Source organism: Cetorhinus maximus, chromosome 10 (assembly GCF_964194155.1).
Source record: "Cetorhinus maximus chromosome 10, sCetMax3.hap1.1, whole genome shotgun sequence".
NCBI lineage: Eukaryota > Metazoa > Chordata > Chondrichthyes > Lamniformes > Cetorhinidae > Cetorhinus > Cetorhinus maximus.
The window spans coordinates 29170242-29189235 of NC_135888.1; the positions used below are offsets into that span (position 1 = coordinate 29170242).

The 18994-nt window shown below is 42.7% G+C and overlaps 1 protein-coding gene across 1 annotated transcript in view; it reads left to right on the forward strand.

Moving 5' to 3' along the window:
• LOC144685608 (protein Niban 2-like) overlaps positions 1-18994 on the forward strand; it is a 197905-nt gene that overhangs the window by 149081 nt on the left and 29830 nt on the right. Inside the window, exon 7 of the mRNA XM_078550291.1 lies at positions 11477-11581. Within this exon, the coding sequence (XP_078406417.1) occupies positions 11477-11581 (105 nt within the window). The remainder of the gene's footprint in view (positions 1-11476; positions 11582-18994) is intronic.

The window sequence follows — 18994 nt, forward strand, 5'->3', positions numbered from 1 at the left end:
CATGAAGATCAATCAAAACAGAACCTTTTTCTCCATTGCTATCAATTTTAATGGATGTAAGAACTTAGTAACTGAATTAAGTGGTGCACTGGTCAGGGATGAAGGCACTTGTACTGCACTGCATTTAAAAAGAAGCAGAACAACAGCAGAAACAATACCAGTGACAATAGTCGCTAACCCAACAAGTGAATGGTGACTTCCTATGTGAAATTTGTAGAAGGTGTTGACTTCTAGTGTCTTTTGGAGCCATGTGGGAAAATATTTGATAACTGAGAGGACAATTGTGTTTCCAGTCATTTTGAAATATAAGATTATGTATATATGCATGCTGCATCTTCCAGTCCCATATCTTATGAGTGCACTTATTTCCCCTGGCTTGCTTACATGTTGAATTTATAGCTACTGGCCCAAAGGGGTTTAGGCTTGTGTTACTGGATGAACAGGCTCATTGTGTTGTGGAGCAACTATGTTAGTTACTGCTGTTCTACTTGAGCAAGCACAATGTTACTGTGGCATTGAATCATCTCCTTGGCAAGTTACAGTAGAGCCATCAGCGAGTTAGGTGGCTTTTTGGTGGCTCCATACTAAGATTTTTTGTATGTCCATTTTATTTTCCTGCAGGCAACAATTTGTCACATAAATTGTGATTTAACAACATGGGTATGTGTATATTGAGAGAGTGGGCAAGTCAGTTGGATCAACTGACTTGAAAGTAGTGTCCCACAAGTTTAGTTAATTATATTTTTTCATTTGGGTGCAGCCTGGGACAGGCTCTTTACACCTTTTAAAGGAAGAAATGAGGAAATTGGAGGGAAAGTCTGATTCATTTGAAGACTTGTTCTCTTTCAAAAATTTATAGATTTTGCGTGAGAATATTCTTCTTTGTTGTGCTGATTTTTTTTTTCCATCCTGCCTGTGTTGGCAGTCACTGCATCGACATTGGCAGCAGAATTTGTAAACAAATCAAAATTAGAACCAACCCATATTTTAAATATATCTGGTAACTATATCTGGTAACATTTACTTTAACCATTAGACTGCCAGGAAGTTTCCTGAAATGTTAGAAGTCTTCAGCTTGTGCATTGTGACAATGGTACTGTAAGTGCTGCAGTTATAAAGCTACTTGTGTAATAGCTTATATCACAGGAATAATATAGCTAACAGTTTGGTTCCTCTTGTTTCTGGAAGGGAGGAAGAGCAATAGTAATAGGGGATTCTATAGTCAGGGGAACAGACAGGCACTACTGTGGCCATCAACGTGATTCCAGGATGGTATGTTGCCTCCCTGGTGCCAGGGTCCCGGATGTCACTGAACGGCTGCATGGCATCCTGAAGGGGGAGGGTGATAAGGCAGAGGTCATGGTACATGTTGGTACCAATGATATAGGTAGAAAGAGGGATGAGGTCTTGCATCAAGAATTCAGGGAATTAGGCAGTAGACTAAAAAGCAAGACCCCTCGGGTTGTAATCTCTGGATTACTCCCAGTGCCAAGTGCTAGTGGGCTCAGAAATAGGAGAATAGTGCAGATGAATACGTGGCTTAAGAGTTGGTGCAGGAGGGAGGGTTTTAGATTCCTGGATCACTGGGACCATTTCTGGAGAAGGTAGGACCTGTACAAGCGGGATGGTCTGCATCTGAACCAGAGCGGGACTAACATCCTTGCGGGCGGATTTGCTAGTGCTGTTGGAAGGAGTTTAAACTAATTCGGCAGAGGGAGGGAACACAATGTTAGCAGAATAGGAACACATCGTAATACAGTAAAACAATCAAGTCAGAGGGGGTACAGCTGCATTAAGCTTCAAGGGAGTAAGGCGAGGCCTTTACTTTAATGCCTGGAGTATTACAGGTAAAATGGATGAGTTAAGGGTGAGGATTGACACGTGGAATTGTGATAGAGTAGTCATCATTGAGACGTGGCTGAGGGAAGGGCAGGATTGGCAGCTCAACATTCCGGGATATAGAATCTTCAGGCGAGATGGGAGGGGGTAAAAGAGGAGGAGGCGCTGCATTATTAGTTAAGGAGTCAGTTACTGCAGTAAGGAGAGATGATATCTTGGAGGGGACATCAAATGAAGCTTTGTGGGTAGAGCTTAGGAATAAAAAAGGGGCAGCCACGTTATTAGGTGTTTATTATAGACCCCCAGATAGTCAGTGGGAAATTGAGGAGCAAATATGAGCACAATTTGTGGAGGCATGTAAAAACAATAACAGTAGGGTAATTATATTAGGTGATTTCAACTTTCCCAACATTAATTGGGATAGACATAGTGTTAAGGGCTTGGATGGAGTGGATTTCTTGAAATGTGTACAGGAGAACTTTTTAGGTCATTATGTAGAGGGTCCAACAAGGGACAGCGCAGTGCTGGACCTAATTCTGGGGAATGAAGCCGGACAGGTGGCTGAGGTGGTGGTGGGCGAGCATTTTAGCCATAGCGACCACAACTTGGTACAGTTTAAGTTTGTTATGGACAAAGAAATCGACATGTTGCAAAAAAATGTTTTGGACTGGGGGAGAGTGGATTTTAGTAAAATAAGGCAGGATCTGGCCAAGGTAGACTGGGAACAGTTACTTGTGGGGAAATCTACAGAGGAGCAGTGGGGGGGTGTTCAAAAAGGAAATGGGGAGGGTACAGGCTCAACATGTTCCCTCTAGGGTGATAGGAAGGAGTAACAAGCCCAGAGAACCACGGATGACCAGAGATATTCAGGATACGATGAGAAGGAAAAGAGAGGCTTTTAGCAGGTACAAGGGGAGCAAATCAGCAGAGGCATTAGTGGAGTACAAAGTGCAGGGTGGCGCTTAAGAAAGCAATTAAGAGAGCATAGAGGGTATATGAGAAAGCTCTGGCTGGTAAAAGTAGGGAAAATCCCAAGATATTCTATAAGTATATCAATGGGAAGAGGATAACCAGGGAAAAAGTAGGGACCAAGGGGGCAATCTATGGATGGAGCCAGAGGACATCGCTAGAGTGTTTCATGAATACTTCACGTCCGTCTTCACCCAAGATAATGAGGCTGAAGGTATTGAACTCTGGGAGAGAGACTGAGAGGTTCTTAAGCAAATTGATAAAGGGAGTGACAAGGTATTGGAGGTGTTGGCAGGCTTAAAAGTGGACAAATCTCCAGGTCCGGATGATTTGTGTCCCAGACTGCTGAGGGAGGCAAGGGAGGAGATCGCAGGGGCTCTGACCCAAATTTTTAATTCCTCTCTGGCCACGGGGGAGGTGCCAGAGGACTGGAGAACAGCTAATGTGGTTCCACTATTTAAGAAGGGTTGTAGAGATAAGCCAGTGAACTACAGGCCAGTGAGGGAAACTATTGGAGAAAATTCTGAAGGAGAGAATCTATCTCCACTTGGAGAGGCAAGGTTTGATCAGGGATAGTCAGCATGGCTTTGTCAGAGGGAGGTCATGCCTAACAAATTTGATTGAATTTTTTGAGGTGATGACCAGATGTGTAGATGAGGGTAGTGCAGTTGATGTAGTTTATATGGATTTCAGCAAAGCCTTTGACAAGGTCCCACATGGGAGACTTATAAAGAAGACAAAGGCACATGGGATATAGGGTAATTTGATAAGGTGGATTCAAAATTGGCTTAGTTGTAGGAGGCAGAGGGTGATGACAGAAGGATGCTTTAGTGACCGGAAGCCAGTGTCCAGTGGCGTACCACAGGGATCTGTGCTCGGTCCCCTATTATTTGTCATTTGTATAAATGACATAGATGACTATATGGGGGGTAGGATTAGTAAGTTTGTGGATGACACAAAGATTGGCCAGGTGGTTAACAGTGAGGTTGAGTGTCTTGGGCTACAGGAAGATATAGACGGGATGGTCAAATGGGCAGATAAGTGGCAGATGGAATTTAACCCTGAAAAGTGTGAGGTGATTCACTTTGGAAGGAATAATTTGACAAGGAAGTGTTCAATGAACGGCATGGCACTAGGAAGTTCTGAGGAACAAAGGGACCTTGGCGTGTGTGTCCATAGATCTCTGAAGGTGGAGGGGCATGTTAGTGGGGTGGTGAAAAAGGCATATGGGACACTTGCCTTTATCAATCGAGGCCTGAATTACAAAAGTAGGGAGGTCATGTTGGAGTTGTATAGAACCTTGGTGAGCCACAGCTGGAGTACTGTGTGCAGCTCTGGTCGCCCCATTATAGGAAGGATGTGATTGCACTGGAGGGAGTGCAGAGGAGATTCACCAGGATGTTGCCTGGGATGAAACATTTAAGTTATGAAGAGAGGTTGGATAGACTTGGGTTGTTTTCGTTGGAGCAGAGAAGACTGAGGGGCGACCTGATTGAGGTGTGCAAGATTATGAGGGGACAGGGTGGATAGGGAGCAGCTGTCCCCCTTAGTTGAAGGGTCAGTCACAAGGGGGCATAAGTTGAAGGTGAGGGGCAGGAGGTTTAGGGGGAATGTGAGGAAAAACTTTTTTACCCAGAGGGTGGTGATGGTCTGGAATGCATTGCCTGGGAGGGTGGTGGAGGCGGGTTGCCTCACATCCTTTAAAAAGTACCTGGATGAGCACTTGGCACGTCATAACATTCAAGGCTATGGGCCAAGTACTGGTAAATGGGATTAGGTAGGTAGGTCAGGTGTTTCTCATGTGTCGGTGCAGACTCAATGGGCCGAAGGGTCTTTTATGCTCTGTGATTCTGTGAGAGAGATTCTGGAAGAACTTCTTCCAGCTGAGTGCCAGGGTGAGCATAATCGTTTGCAAGGCAAAGTTTCCATTTACTCTGCTATAACAAAGTACACTAGCCCTAGTCTCACTTCACATCCTAATCTATGAGTGTATAATTTCCATTACCAAGTTCAACTAGCTAATGACCCTTCCAAATGAGATCAACAGTTAATGCCAGTTTTGTGTCGTCTCTTACTGACTTGGAACTTATTTCACTGTGGCCTTTACACCACAAGAGATGGGAGACTGTCATCCGACCAGATTTAAACCCAGATCCCAGAGACGAAGTAAGTGAGCTAATTCACTCCACTACACAAGTTGTTCTTTTATTCAACAGGGAAGACAAAGCTGTTTTTCTGTCAAAAGCAACTATCTATGCCGTTTTCTTATCCAAAAAACCAGATTTTAAACTCTCTTCCCATCTTTTCATTTCTTCATTGGGATTTAAAGAAAAACATTTTAGCTGAGAGCACTTTCCATAGGCCACTTTGTCTGGAAAAACGAAACTAAAATCAAAAGCTAAAAATCCAAGGTTTATCAAGCTATCGGGGGAACCAGCTGAAATGGATTTCTTAGCAGGAGGACCTCCCAATGAATGAGTATTGTAGTGCTGACTCAAAAGAGCAACTGTTTGATGGTGTGCTTGAGGTTTAGGTTTAATTGTAGCTTTGGTCAGTGCTAAATTGAAAACTACTTCTTCCCACAGTGGATATTTAAGCTTTGATTCCTGCAGGTCTGTTTAAGCAATACTCCTTCTACCTCTCTGTGCAGGGTTATTTATCGACCAGGTACAGAGCAATTCCAAATAGTGAAGGTGAGAATATCATGCCTGAGAGGAACATAAAGTAAATGTCCTGTACGCAACTTTTATTCGACTAATTGTGCTTTTTTTCAACAGAAGGACAATAATTTGCATTTTTCTGTGGGCTCCTATTATCATCTTTAACAATCCAATCCTGCAGTTTTTTTAATATCCTAAAACCCTTTCTTCTGGCAAGGGAATGGAGCACACGGGCCTGGGGGCCTCTGCATAGTTGTTAGTGGTGTTTTGTATTAGCAGTCTTAAGAAGAAAAGTCCAGGTGTAGAAAGGTGCCATGTTAAAATAATCCAGGTTAGGAATTCAATCCTTGACTGATAGCGGTCCAACCCTTGCCACCAAACCTGCCAGGAACTTATTCAATTTAAAATATATTTGGACATGACATGTTTGAAATTCTTTGACTTTGGTGCTTGACTGATCAACACTAAATCTGGCTCAAGTGCCATTAAACATTCTAAAGTCTCTCCCTCCCAAAGAATTTGGCCTCATACAAGACACTTAGAAAGCCAAAGCTGTTCCATACCCTGCCTCCTCAACAGTGCTGGGAACCTTCACATTCAAACCCATAGGACTCACAGAATGTGTTTGGAATGAAGCTGCAGTAATAATGGATTTCCCATTCAAATCTGTGCTATAGATAGCGGGCATAAAAGCAGCAAGTTTGATCAGGTGCTGCTTCTCGTGAAAATTCTCAGGCTGTTGCATTAGTTACAAAACCTGTGTAAAACTGTAGATGTTCACCTGTAATCTTTACCAATACATTTATAGATGGGGGAAAGGAAGAAAATAATTAGGATTTTGTCTCCTGTTATTGCTGGTCTCTCATAATTGCACCATTTGTGCCAGAGGATCAGTGATTCTTACCAATCTTGATTTAAATTAAGAACATCACAACTCTCTCTGGTTTTTTTGGGTGCAATTCACCAACATTGGTGAAATCAGTGCAGAAGATTGCAATTATGTCCAGCACACAGAGTTTCTGCTGCACATTTTTTAGGCAATGATCTCTGGAGAAGATGGAATTTTGACTTGTTAGCCCAGTTCTGTTACACCCCAAGGCTTCTTACCCAAGCTGTAATTGTGCACATTCTTCTCTGTAGATGGTATACCATCGAGAAAGGCTACGTAGGTAGTGAAAGTCAACAAAAGGGAGATGGTGAAAAGAAGTTGAAAATTCCTAAAGCCTTAACGGTGCCATATCTCAGGAGGGAGTGGTGAATGCTTACGAAGGTTAATTTGAGAAGTAAGAAATACTGTGCCAAAGCAAGCATGCTGTGAGGGAATAAAATTCAATAACCCACGTTAAAATTAGAACAAAAAAACATTTATGTTCAGCCTAGTCTCTGAGAAGCAGAATATTTTCATTTTCTACATAGTGAAAGGAAGTATAGCTAAAGATTAGTGTGCTCGTTCAGTTTGTCGCAGGTTTCTGCGTAGAGCATAATAGAACAAATCAAGGAGATGCATGGCTCCCACTTTCATTGCTATAAAACCTTACCTTGATGAGGCACGAGGGATGTGTTGCATGCAGCTGATGTATTGTCAGTGGTGCCAGGTGTGTTTATGTCAGTCGTACAAATGTCCAAGATTGCTGCTGTGCCATCTTTGCAAAGTACCAACTGGATGCCAGATGCTTTCTCACTGGGAGTGGAAGATGAGAGTCCTTCAGGCTGCATTCAATGCACCTCTAACAGCTGATCTTAGATTAAGGTGTTTTGGGGCACGTTTTCCACCCTCTACTTTGAATAGATTATAATATTATTTGGGCTGGAAGCTGAGCATAAATGCCTGTTTTGGAGCAAATTTACAAAGAATTTTTATGTAAAGTTATGTGGGATACATTTGTGAAGAAGCCAAAGATAGCTTTGATTTCCTTCTTCCATGAAGAGTTTTCAGATCCCATGACAGACTACTCATTTTGTACCTAGATATTGATTGGTAATTGTGACCATTATGTCAGTAACAACGTAGCCTTAGTTTATACAATGCAGATATAATTATACCTTCAAGACCAATGCTAAAATAACCCTTTGGCCACCGACTTGGCGGGAGATTAGCTGGTGAAAGCACTGCATTAATTAATATAGTTAGACGGCCATATCACCAAAATGTTGAATCTGTGCCCATGTGTGTTGATGAAATGGGATAAAACAGAAGCTTCTCGCCCATACCCTTAAGGTTCTTGCATGTGGTCCCAGACAAGAGTACAGATACTCATCAAGAATTGCTGAGACTTATTGTCAAGACAGGGAAGAACAGTTTAGATGCTAATTGACTTCTTACCAAATAAGAATGAAGAGAAAGTTTTCACAAGTTTTCAGCATTTAAGTTCAACTTGGTTACCAGACTTCTTTAAAAGAAGAAGCAGTGTGTATTTGGATATTGTTGCACTATCTCTCTGAACCACAAGATGACATACCTTCTGTAGTACCAGTAACTCCAGCTGCTACTCTAATTTAGCTGGCCCATTCGGAGTGCTATGTGCATCTGCAGTCACGTGAGAGAATGCTATTGACCCCTCCATTTCTAGATAATGAATCGTCTGTAAAAATTAGCCTGATTGCTATTTACATGCAAAGGAAAAAATTCACATTCTGTGGATGAGATCATGGATTAAGCAGAAGCATTAATGCAATGACAGAGGGAAATTCAGCTGGAGGATGAGATTCCACAATTTTTCCTGGCTTCAGACAAAGTCTGCTACTGTCTGTTCTGGATTTAATTTGTGAACAGTCTTAAAATGGCAGACAGCATTTGGCTGCTGATGACTTCTTTCTCTGAGTAGTGGAACCAGGTGACTGTTAACACAACACACTACAGGGCTTGTGGCTTCAGCAGATGTTTGATGGCTGTAGTCAGAGGTTATGTGAAGTGATGCTTTTTTGTTCTATAGCCTGAAGCACTTTAAATTTAACAGCTGACAAAACCCTTTGTCATTCCATTTCTATGCAATTAAGTTCCATTTATGGAACACACTCGGTCCTGCTTCAGTGGCAATGTATTAAAAGCCTTTTTTTCCCCAAATACATTGTCACATGGCACGTTAGGAATATGGGATGCTGGAAAGTATCAAGTATTAGGAAATGGTGTAAACTGAGAATAGAAATCTCACCCTTTTATTGAACTGTGAATTATGCCCATAGGTTTCAGAATATGTTCAACTATAATGGCGTATCCATTAAATAAAATCACCATTGTTTTCCCTCTACCGTTGTATTCTCTCAAATATACACAACATGATTTGGAGTATGAGGGTAATAGATTTTTTTCCCATTCTTTAAGTTTGTCAAATTTGGGTATAAAGTCAGCTTATTATCTTTCTGTTGCATTCAAATTGAATAAAGGTTGGATATATTCCATGTTCTCCTCCTCCTGCCTTTCACGAAACCACTATTTGTGGTATGTCTGCCATGCTTTCTCTGAAAAACCAAACCACAGCTGAATATTTGAAGAAAAATGTATAAAGCAAGAGAAATAATGCCATCAATTCCCCACTGTTTCCTGACCTTCTGATAACCTGGCCTCTTTCCAGACCTCCCTGCTATTCTTGAAACTTCCAACAATGATAGTAATTGGCCTTGGCCTCTAACTTCAGTCTGTTCCTATGTATATCTCTTGCCTCAGAGTACCAAGTGTTGCTTGAAAGAGAGAGGCCAGTTTACCAGCTAAGTGTTGAAACTACAGATTGCATACTGCTCATGAACAACGCTAGTGGAGATGAGCTTTCAAAACTACCCCCTGCCACCCCACCCCCTGCCACCCCACCCCCTGCCCCTTCTCCCACCTCACAAACCATCATTTTATTGAGGCTGCTCTCCTTTCTGTGAATGGGCCTATTACCTGACCTGGTCCTAAGCCGCATAGGCCAGGAACCTCCTATTAACTAGATCAGCAGCGGGGCCACTAATAATTACCCTCCACCAGGTTTGGGGATAATTATCCATGTTCCTTAACCTAGTAGAAAGTGCATGTGTGTGGACCCAATTAGGCTTGGCTTTCAATGAAATAGTTTGTGGGTAATAACGTGCAGGGGGTCACATATGAAGAATTGCTGTTAGGAAAAGGTACCAGAAGGTTGCCAAAGCTTTACAATGGCAACCTCACATAAAACCACTGCCTTCAGAAGAACGGAGAAAATTAGAAAACCAAAATTCTTCACTAAAAACTGGCAATTATGCAAATAATGACTGGACAATCATGTTTGTTTGGAATCAATGAGAAAAGAGAGCATCTCACTGTCGTCATCTTTGAACATTTCAATATGTTGAACATAAGCCAAACATTTCCCACCTGACCAGTCCCAATTGCATAATCACAAAGATAAAGGCCAAATTTAGTCTAATGGACTGAGATCCCATTGGTGATCTGAGGCTGGCTGGATACAGCTGTTTGACACAAGGCCGGCTGAGCAGTGGTAATTGCCTTTTTATCGCTGCCTTAATTCTTCCTCAGTAACACATTCCACAAATGCACATTGGATGAATTTGACCTTCATGTACTTGTAAACTATTTAGTTTACAAAAGGGAAATGGCACAATTTTTAACTGCTGTCATGTGACATTTCAACCCTACACCGTGTTGAAAAATGTTCTGCTCTTTTCATATGATCACCAAGTTTCCTTTTTCACAAGGAAACAAACATGCAAACCCAATTTGTTCAATCTTTCATCATAAATTAAATTCCTGCAATCCTATTTGCACACTTCTGTACCATTTCAGTAATAAAAATTTTCCTATAATTGTCCATTATATTCCAATGGGAAAAGTAGCACAGGGAAAACTGCACATGCTGGGAGTCTGAAATCTTTTTCTTTACACATGCTGACCTGCTTTTGTTCTCCTAGAAAGGATTTGACCAATGTCTTTCATAGCAATGCTATGACCTCTTGATTTTGGTCTCAATCCTTTACTTCCAAGAACTTAACAAGTCAGATGCCAGTCAAAACTTGAATCAACTTCACCTAACTTGTAAACTGAATGGTTTCCAAAAGGGACCAGAAAGCTCTGCTCTTTTCACGAGGTCTCTGGCAGAATTATTGAAAGTACTTTTGAAGGAGATTGTTTTGCAGCCCTTGGTCATTAGGTTGAAGTATTTTGTTCAGCAAAGATTTTATGACTTAATAGGCTGTATTAAAGTCTTTCAAAAGCTGTTACTGAACTATTCACTCATGGATGGGTGATGTGGAAAATTGGCATTGTTGACCGAAGGCTTGCAAAAAAATTTCGTTTTACAACCAGGTTATTTGGGTTAGTATTATGGATGAAGTATTGCTAATGTTCTAAAGGTCTCTTGGCCCACCCACCCCCACCCCAACCTCTGTTTATGGTACATACAATCAGTGGTTTAAGGAATAAACAATTTCTTATGTACAATTCAAGCCAAGAAACGAGACGTTCTTGCATTGGGACCTTGTAAGCCCAGCGTTTTAGTGCAGTCGTTTTCAGAAGAAAGTTTGAGCAACATTACAAAAGCCAGTATGGTATGCTGAAAGTTTCTGTATTTGGTCAGTTATTTTTTTTCCAGATCTGGACTCTCGCATTCTTTCTCTTGCACCATCCTGCACACTCTCCCTCTCCCCAAGTCAGATAGGAAGTAATTATGGCACAGAGAGACCTGATGCAAAGCAACAACATGGGGCACTTAGCCGTTTAAGTGGTTTTTGTTTTGGTCTCATTCTGGATAGCCTGTGTATGTTTTGCAATTGAAGTTCTGTGAGGTCTTGGATTTGATTCATGTCGATCAAAAATTTGAAGAAGCTTCGTCAAAGTGCACTTGTGATGGGGCCGGGGGGGGGGTGGGGAAGAAACAAAATGAATCAAATTTCCTCTGTGGAAATGTTGGTTAGCCAGCTGTGCCTTGGTGATGTAAGCAGATCAAACAAGTATCACGCAACACCCTTTAAATAATTAAGTGGTGCACAGTTCTTGCAAAGGGATCATTTTCAAGTCATTTTTTTTCTTTCCCAAGATTATAAGTAACTTGGTAATGGAGGAACTTCTACCAGAGCTGGGAACAGTGATTCATCCAAAGTTGAAGGGCAAGTTTCATGACCGACAGAGGGCCTGGATCCTGGTGAGTATTTGTGTATTGGATGTACTTGGCTAAATATGAATGATTATTGCCCTTGCATTTCCACAAGCGCTGAAAGATGCTTTAATTTCTCAATTTTAGGAGAATGTATGGAGGGATTTATGCTATCACTATCTTTGGGGATCTTCAATATAGTGGGAGAAAGGTTCTTACAGGCAGCAGTGTGGAAACTATATATTCTTGGCCTGTATGAGGCAACCTGAGAGATCAGGCTCGCCCCTTCCACAATCAGAATTGTGAAGGGTTTTGGTAGAGTAGATAAGGATCTGTTTCCACTGGCAGGAGGGTTGGGAATCATAAAATACAGATTGATGATGATTGTTAAAAGTTCTGAGGGGGCATGTGGAGAAATTTCAGTATATAGCGAGTTTGATCTGGAATGCACTGCCTGCAAAGCTGATGGGGGGGCAGATCCAATAGTAACTATTAAGAGAATTGTATTATACTTGAAAAGGTAAAATTTGCAGGTCCACGGGCAGAGTACAGGCTAGTGGGATTAATTGGAATAGCTTTTTCAAAGTGCCAGCACAGGTGTGCTGGGCTGAATGGCCTCCTGTGCTACATGCTTTTATGAATCAGACCTGCATGCAGGTGGCAGCTGCTGCTTGTCACCTGGTACCTAGAAATCAGAAGCACCTGGAAAATTCCCCTCTCACGAGGAGCCAAGGAAAACCTGGGAGGCCACTAATTTCACTGAAATGGGGCACTTAAAAATATTTTATTTGCTGAAAATGGAGATGGTGCCGTCCTAAAATTATGCCTGGGCAAACCAGTGCTGCACACAAACCAATTTGTAAGCATTCTCAAGATCTGTACCACCAGAAGGTCAACTGTTATCAGAACCCTGATCTCCGAAATATGTTAAATTATCGATTGCTGTCGGTGCAGTGCAAATATGTTACAAGATTATTGACTGGGTGTGTGAATCATGCAAGAACTATGGTCAGACTTGTATCAATGGTGATACTGTGTTCTAATGGGTTTTAATTGGCTGTAGCTGAACACATTATACAATTCGTTATATTGCCAGATTATAAATGGGTGGTTACTTAGTAAATGCGATAACTTGTTAGGCAGCGACTATTAAATTGAGTAAGAACAGTTTTGCTGATCGAAGTTTAGGGAAAGAAGTTGACTGGAAATGAAAAGCATTTTGAAGTGAGAAAGGTAATAGGTTTTCTGCTGTGGTTGTGTTTTGAATTGAACACTAAACTTGATTTAAAGGTGCTAATTTGTGTGAGAGTATATCTGGAGTTGTTTCTTACAAATTTCTGTGCAGTATGACAACAATTAGGATATGCCACTAGTTACTAGGTGCCAGCTGTAATATAGAATTCGTCATGGCTGAAATGTGTCATTCTTCATTTAAAATAATCATTTCATTGGAAACAGTTGACAAACTACACATGAAGTATTGACAACCTTGCAACACCAATAACTTGTTTTATGACAGCCAGGTGGTCTGTAACTGAAGTGCAAAATTGCACAGGATGTGTTGGAATGAGATAAAGTAGTGAAATGGCAGAGTTTAGATTGTGGGATCGGTGCGTGTTTCAGAGATTGATGACGAGTAGGAGCATGAAGTGAGAAGAGGGAAGTATCCTCATTGATTTTGACCCGCCTTATGAGGTGAATTTCTTTCTCTCCAGTTCATTGTGTCAGCTTCCAATGTAACTCAGACAAGCTGTTTAAACCTTTGTAGCCAGATTTGTGAAGCCTATGTTGAGGATACTGTTGGAAGTACTGTGGTAATATTGCAATATTGTTACGCTGTTTCGATCAAAGCTGCAGCAGTGCCGTAGTAATTATGATTTTGTTTAGTGTGTAATGTGCCTTTAAGAATAATACTTGTTAGGCAAGTCACATGATCTGTAGTAACCAATAGCAGTGTAGAGATAGAGTTGGAGTTGAAAGCACATGTCGTAGCTGCTGAGTATATTGTAAGTAAACTTACAAGTTTCCACCCAAGAAGTGGCTGCTGGTCAACCGTCACTAATAGCACAACTCGGCCACCTTACAAACAAGTGGTGATGGATTTCTCGGAGTAAAACATAAACTTACTTGTTTGGAAGGTATTTAACTGCTGAGTGCAGGGGGCTGAAGTGTGACAGATGGACATGATTCCATGGGGTTAGTTACACCATTAAATTTTAAGAAACGAAAATGAACTCTCTATGCTCCACTGGCAAGCTGAGCAAGAAAAAAAAAATCATCTAAGGTCACTTCATTTCTGTATGTATTTATTGAAAAGTAGTCCAAATAAGCTTTCAGACTTTGTTTGTGGAATAAATATTTCTCCTGACTCGGAATATTTAGCGTAAATAAGTTTTAACATCTGTGGTTATCTCAATCAATTGAAATTTAATGTTTTATGATTACATTAAATGTACATGCATATGCCAGGTAGGAGTGACCCAGCAGTAGAACACATTGGTACCCTTATGTATTTCATTATGTCAAGTGTGCTGTTTTTCATTATGTCAAATGTGCTGGAATATCGGTTAGAGCAAATATTCTCAACAACATAATTTCTTAATCTTGCCATGGTAGTCTGGAATATGCAGCTGTGTGTCACCCCTGTGAGGAGTGGGATAACTGAGGCGGAGTCAGCCTCTTTCCTATTTTCAAACCTCCCGATACTTGTACATAAAAGTCAGTAAGACATTTAATGTTTTAAAGTTAAGTCCCTGAACAGTGCAACTGCACAAGTGTGAAGCGCAGTCAATTGAAATCTGCACTGTGAAAGAAACTACACTGAGAAATAAGACAGGTTTGCAAAATTCAGGTGTACATTTGAAGAGGGAAAGTTGAAGACTGGCCACTCGTATATTGTGCAAGTCTCACCAAATTCCTAAATGTGTGGTGAAGAGACCCATATTTTTCTTTTTTCTCCTTCTGTCTCTCAGCTGATTATAATACACCTTCAATTTTTAAACTTGCAACTTTGGATATACGCTTCCATTTATTATGCTGACAATAGCCAATGCTTTTTGCTACTAGTTGATATATGTGTAAGGTCTTTTATTTGTTGGTTCCCTCAATGGGTTACTGCAAATAAGGATTAAATATGGCATTTTGCCTGCCTCATAATGACTGAGCCATTGTGTAGCCCAGAATCTGTTTATCTAAACTTGTAGTGAATGGATTCAAATCATGCACTGATTATGGAGGCGGGTGAATTGGGTGGGGAGACAAAAGCTTAAAGCCAGTCTTTCAGTTCAGTACAGTTTGCATTGAACGTGGGAAAGATTATCATCAAGATGTATAATGTCGATTGTAACATTTTGTAAGTTTTTGACCTGTCAACTTGATAGCTGATGGAACTGTACTTTGTTCTCTTGCATAATGCAATGTCCAAATATAATTCTGCATTGGTAAAATCAACATAACGTACAGGCCTGCGTCCCACATAACAACCTTTATACAGGCTGTGCCAAGCTTCTTCGCAACATCTGTCAGGATGGTTTAACCGTCTTCACTGAAGCAAATTACAGACACACAACTTTGCAACAATCTTTTTCAGTATCAATTTAATGAAAGCTTAGCACCAAGCAACAGCTAACAGCTCAGAGGGCAGAAAGGGCTTTTCCAGTTTCTGCTCAGATGTGATGCATCACTGCCTCTTTTTGATTCCAGGACAATTGAGTCCAAATCTAAATTTATAGCATGTAGGTGGCCCTATTTGAATGTACCTTCATCTTCATGTTCATCTGACATTTGCTTTCTCAATTTTGAAACATTTCAGCATTGGGGGTCCATTTGACCACTAGCTATTAAAGGCAAAAAAGTAGTCAAACCTGGCATCATGATCAGCCTGCAATTCTTTTATGGTTCCAGCAATAACCAAAATATAAATAAATTATCATTTGAGGAGTCAAAATGTTAGCTTATGATGCAGTGTATAACTACCCAGGTGTCATGCGTCAACAATGTTTGAAGATTTCTGTATTGTGTATAAGCTCAAGCTGTCAAATTAATTACGGAGTAAGGTGAATGGAAGTGTTGTCTTTTGTTTACCGTATCGTACCAGACAAATAATGCATTGTATCACCGTTCTGTGTTGAGCCCCAATCAGAAGCATTATCCATGTTCTCAACTGGCCTGATGCCATTGAAGTTGAGAGAGTGCTTCCTGTAGTTGTGCTTGTCTGACCCATGAAGTCATGTCTCATGTTTGCTTAGCTGTGTGTTGTGTGAGCTTATTAATCTTCAGATTTGAGATGGCAATTGTTGGATGAGCCAGTCTCTTGAAATTGGTTTCAGGCAACCATGTGCCATCTTTGTTGATATAGCTCCCAAAGAGGGCACTGGCAGTCAAAGCGGATGAATCCAGACAGCAGCTGTTTGACCTTGGATATGATTTGGGAAACAGGGTCTGCTATAAATTGCATTAGAAACAAATGATTTCTAAGCAGAATGTGTTTTATATTGTTTTGAAGTAGCTTTGATACTCTCACATGGCGTATTCTTCCTTGGAATTTTACATGACAATCTTCCTCCATCTCCTTAATGAGAAGCAAAGAAGTGAACAATAATTTTTCCTTTAATCTGAAACTAAAAGGTCCATCATTACAGCTGGTTGAAGATGAATATTGCTTAGAGCCACACTTGCTTGTTAAAAGGTGATTCCATGCTGTTTCTTTTGAAGAAATCGCAATCAAAAAACAAGTTTTTGAAGATAGTACAAGGGAGCAGCAAAGGAGCTTTCTTTCCCCAACTCCAAACTTGGATCCCCATCAAGCATCTTGGAAAAATTAGATGGAGCTAAAGACTAGCTCTCAACTAATTTTCTGGACAGGTGGCTATTTTGAAACATGTTTCTGTTCTTCCCAACCCCATCTTTTTATTTCTCCTGATGTTTTATCTTGAGAGACCAGTGCTACTGCCACCCCTTTCTTGACACGCTGGGTGGAATTTTCCCAGATCCGCCCAAAGTGCGGTAGCGGACAGGTGAAACGCCGTTTTACCTGCCGGCTGTGATGGCGGGTTTTCACGCCGTATCGTCCCAAACCCACCTCATTAATTATGCATTCCCGGGAAACATGCCATTTCAATGGCAGGCGGGCTCTCATTTGCCCGCCACGCCATCACCCCGTCGGCGCATCATGCCAGATGTCATGGTTAAAGTCCAGTTGCGAGCATAGTGCTCATTGCTTCCAGCTCACCACTGCTTCACGGCAGACGTGGCCAGCAAAGGGAAATAGACCGCAGCTTCCAGCTTCAACGAGCGACTGCTTGGATGCCTTGGAGGCCCACCGGGATGTCCGGCACCCCTGCTTTGGCCGCAGGATGGGCGTCAACGTGACCAATCCGGCTTGGGAGGTGGTGGCAGCAGTGGTCAGCGCCAACACCCTTCAGAAGAGGTCAGCCACCCAGTGTCGTAAGAAGATGAATGATCTCCATTCCACCGGGGTAAGTCACTCTTCACATCACTCTCAACTCACAAACCCATCACACATCCACAGGGTCCTCACTCACTGCTAGTCCAAGGGACATCACCATTCACTCTCTCTCACACACGCGGTCATTGTTCTCAATCCGTCCATGGGACCACTCACCGCTCACGCAGGCCAGGCATACTTTATCATGTGACCTGGCAGGCGTCTTGCTTACTCTTTCTCAATCTCTATCCATGCAGGACAAGCTGGCATTGAGCAAGAGAAAGAGGTCACAGACTGGTGGCAGAATGCCCAAAGTCAAGGTCCTCACAGACTTTGAAAACACAGCCATCCAGCTGGCCGGCCACAATCTTCGGACTATTCCTGTGCTGATGGTGAGGTCGGCGCTGCTCTACCAATTGAGGATCCAGCAGTGCCACATCCATCAGACAACCATGCTGTGAGTGATGTTTCCTGTTTCACAGGCCACTGCCATGCACTAATTATCTCCTCTTGCTTTTGCAGGCACATCTGGAAAACAGCTGAATGAGTTCATGACCCAGGGCCATCAATCAAGCCTAGAAGAAAACTCTGAAGAGGAATCTGAAGGCATGCTCATTGAAGTCCTGTCACAGCGCTCACCCACACCTTCCACCAGCACAGAGATACACACCTCGGTGGGACCTAGCTTTAGAGTAGCCTCGGGATCACAATCTGGTGAGCACATCACACTGTCTGATCCACAGCAGGCGGCAGCAGTGACTTCCCAGGTCCCCAGCACTCGTAGGACTGCTGGAGGCCAGAACCTTGCTGAGTCCGAGTCAGATGACGAGCCTCTGGATTCAGTCATGTCAGTTGCTGGAGCTGCAAAGGCAAGCTCGGGAACATCAGGAAGGGATGTCCGCTGCACTCCTCAGATTCCAAGGCACGATGGAGGAGTCTGTCTGCCTTCAGGCTCAGGTGATAGCGCCGGCATGCCAACGGTGCAAGAGATCAACACTGGTAAGGTGGTGGCCACCATGGAGACCTTGGTCCAGGACGTCGCTCCTGCACTGCTGCGCGGACTCAACTCCATCGCTGATGCCATAGTTGGCCTCCAACAGTGTGTATGCGAGAATGGCATCAGGTAGCTCACTCTCACTCCAGCTACCCCTGCTCCACAAGGAGTCAGCCTGGGGTCCCCGGGCACCCATAGGGAGGAGGATTCGCAGGTGCACACTTTGGGGCCCATCCATCCAGATGACTCAGTGTCTGGGCCAACCAACTCCCCTCTTCCTTTGACCTCAGCAGCTCCAGCTTCCAGCTCCAGCTTCATAGGCCAGGGAGGGTGCCACTGCCACACAGCAGGACCCTGAAAGCAGTCCAGAGCCCTCCAAGTCTCGGCCCTCCAGAGGACACCCGACAAAGTCATCACGGCATCACAGTCAGCAGGCTGCCTCCACCCCTCTGCTGTGGATGTCCGGGGAGCAACAAGGCGTAGTGGCAGGGTTAGGACAGTTAAGTACAATTTGTTGCACAGCCTGGGCATGGGTGTTAATCACTTGGACAAACTGTTCACTATTGTCAATAAACCCCCAAGAATGTCTCCCTGCCTATGGCTCCTTGTTCTGATGGGCAATGTTCTTGTCACTTAGGTGTGAAACCTTTCTGTACAAGATGAAGGCAGATGTCTCAGTCCAGGGCCTCTTCCCTGTGCTCTGTGCAGCCTTCAGACCAAAGTGATGGTCCAGCCTCTCACTCCCTGGAAACATTACTGTTGCCTGCATCTCAGCAGTGCTGGTCGTTGCTGCCAGAATGTAATGGGCAGGTGTCAGAGTTCCATCATTCTCTCTGTGAGCTCTCAGCACCTTTTTAAGGAGGGGCTGGCCCCCATCTCTTCAGTATCTCTGACCACTGATGCTGTGCTCCGGCTCTTGAAGGGCTCAGGTGCTGAAGACGGACAAAGCATCAGAACTTCTAAAGTTCCATGGCTGCTGAGATTGCAAGGGGCTGTAAGTGCCTCTGGCAGTGACTGTTAC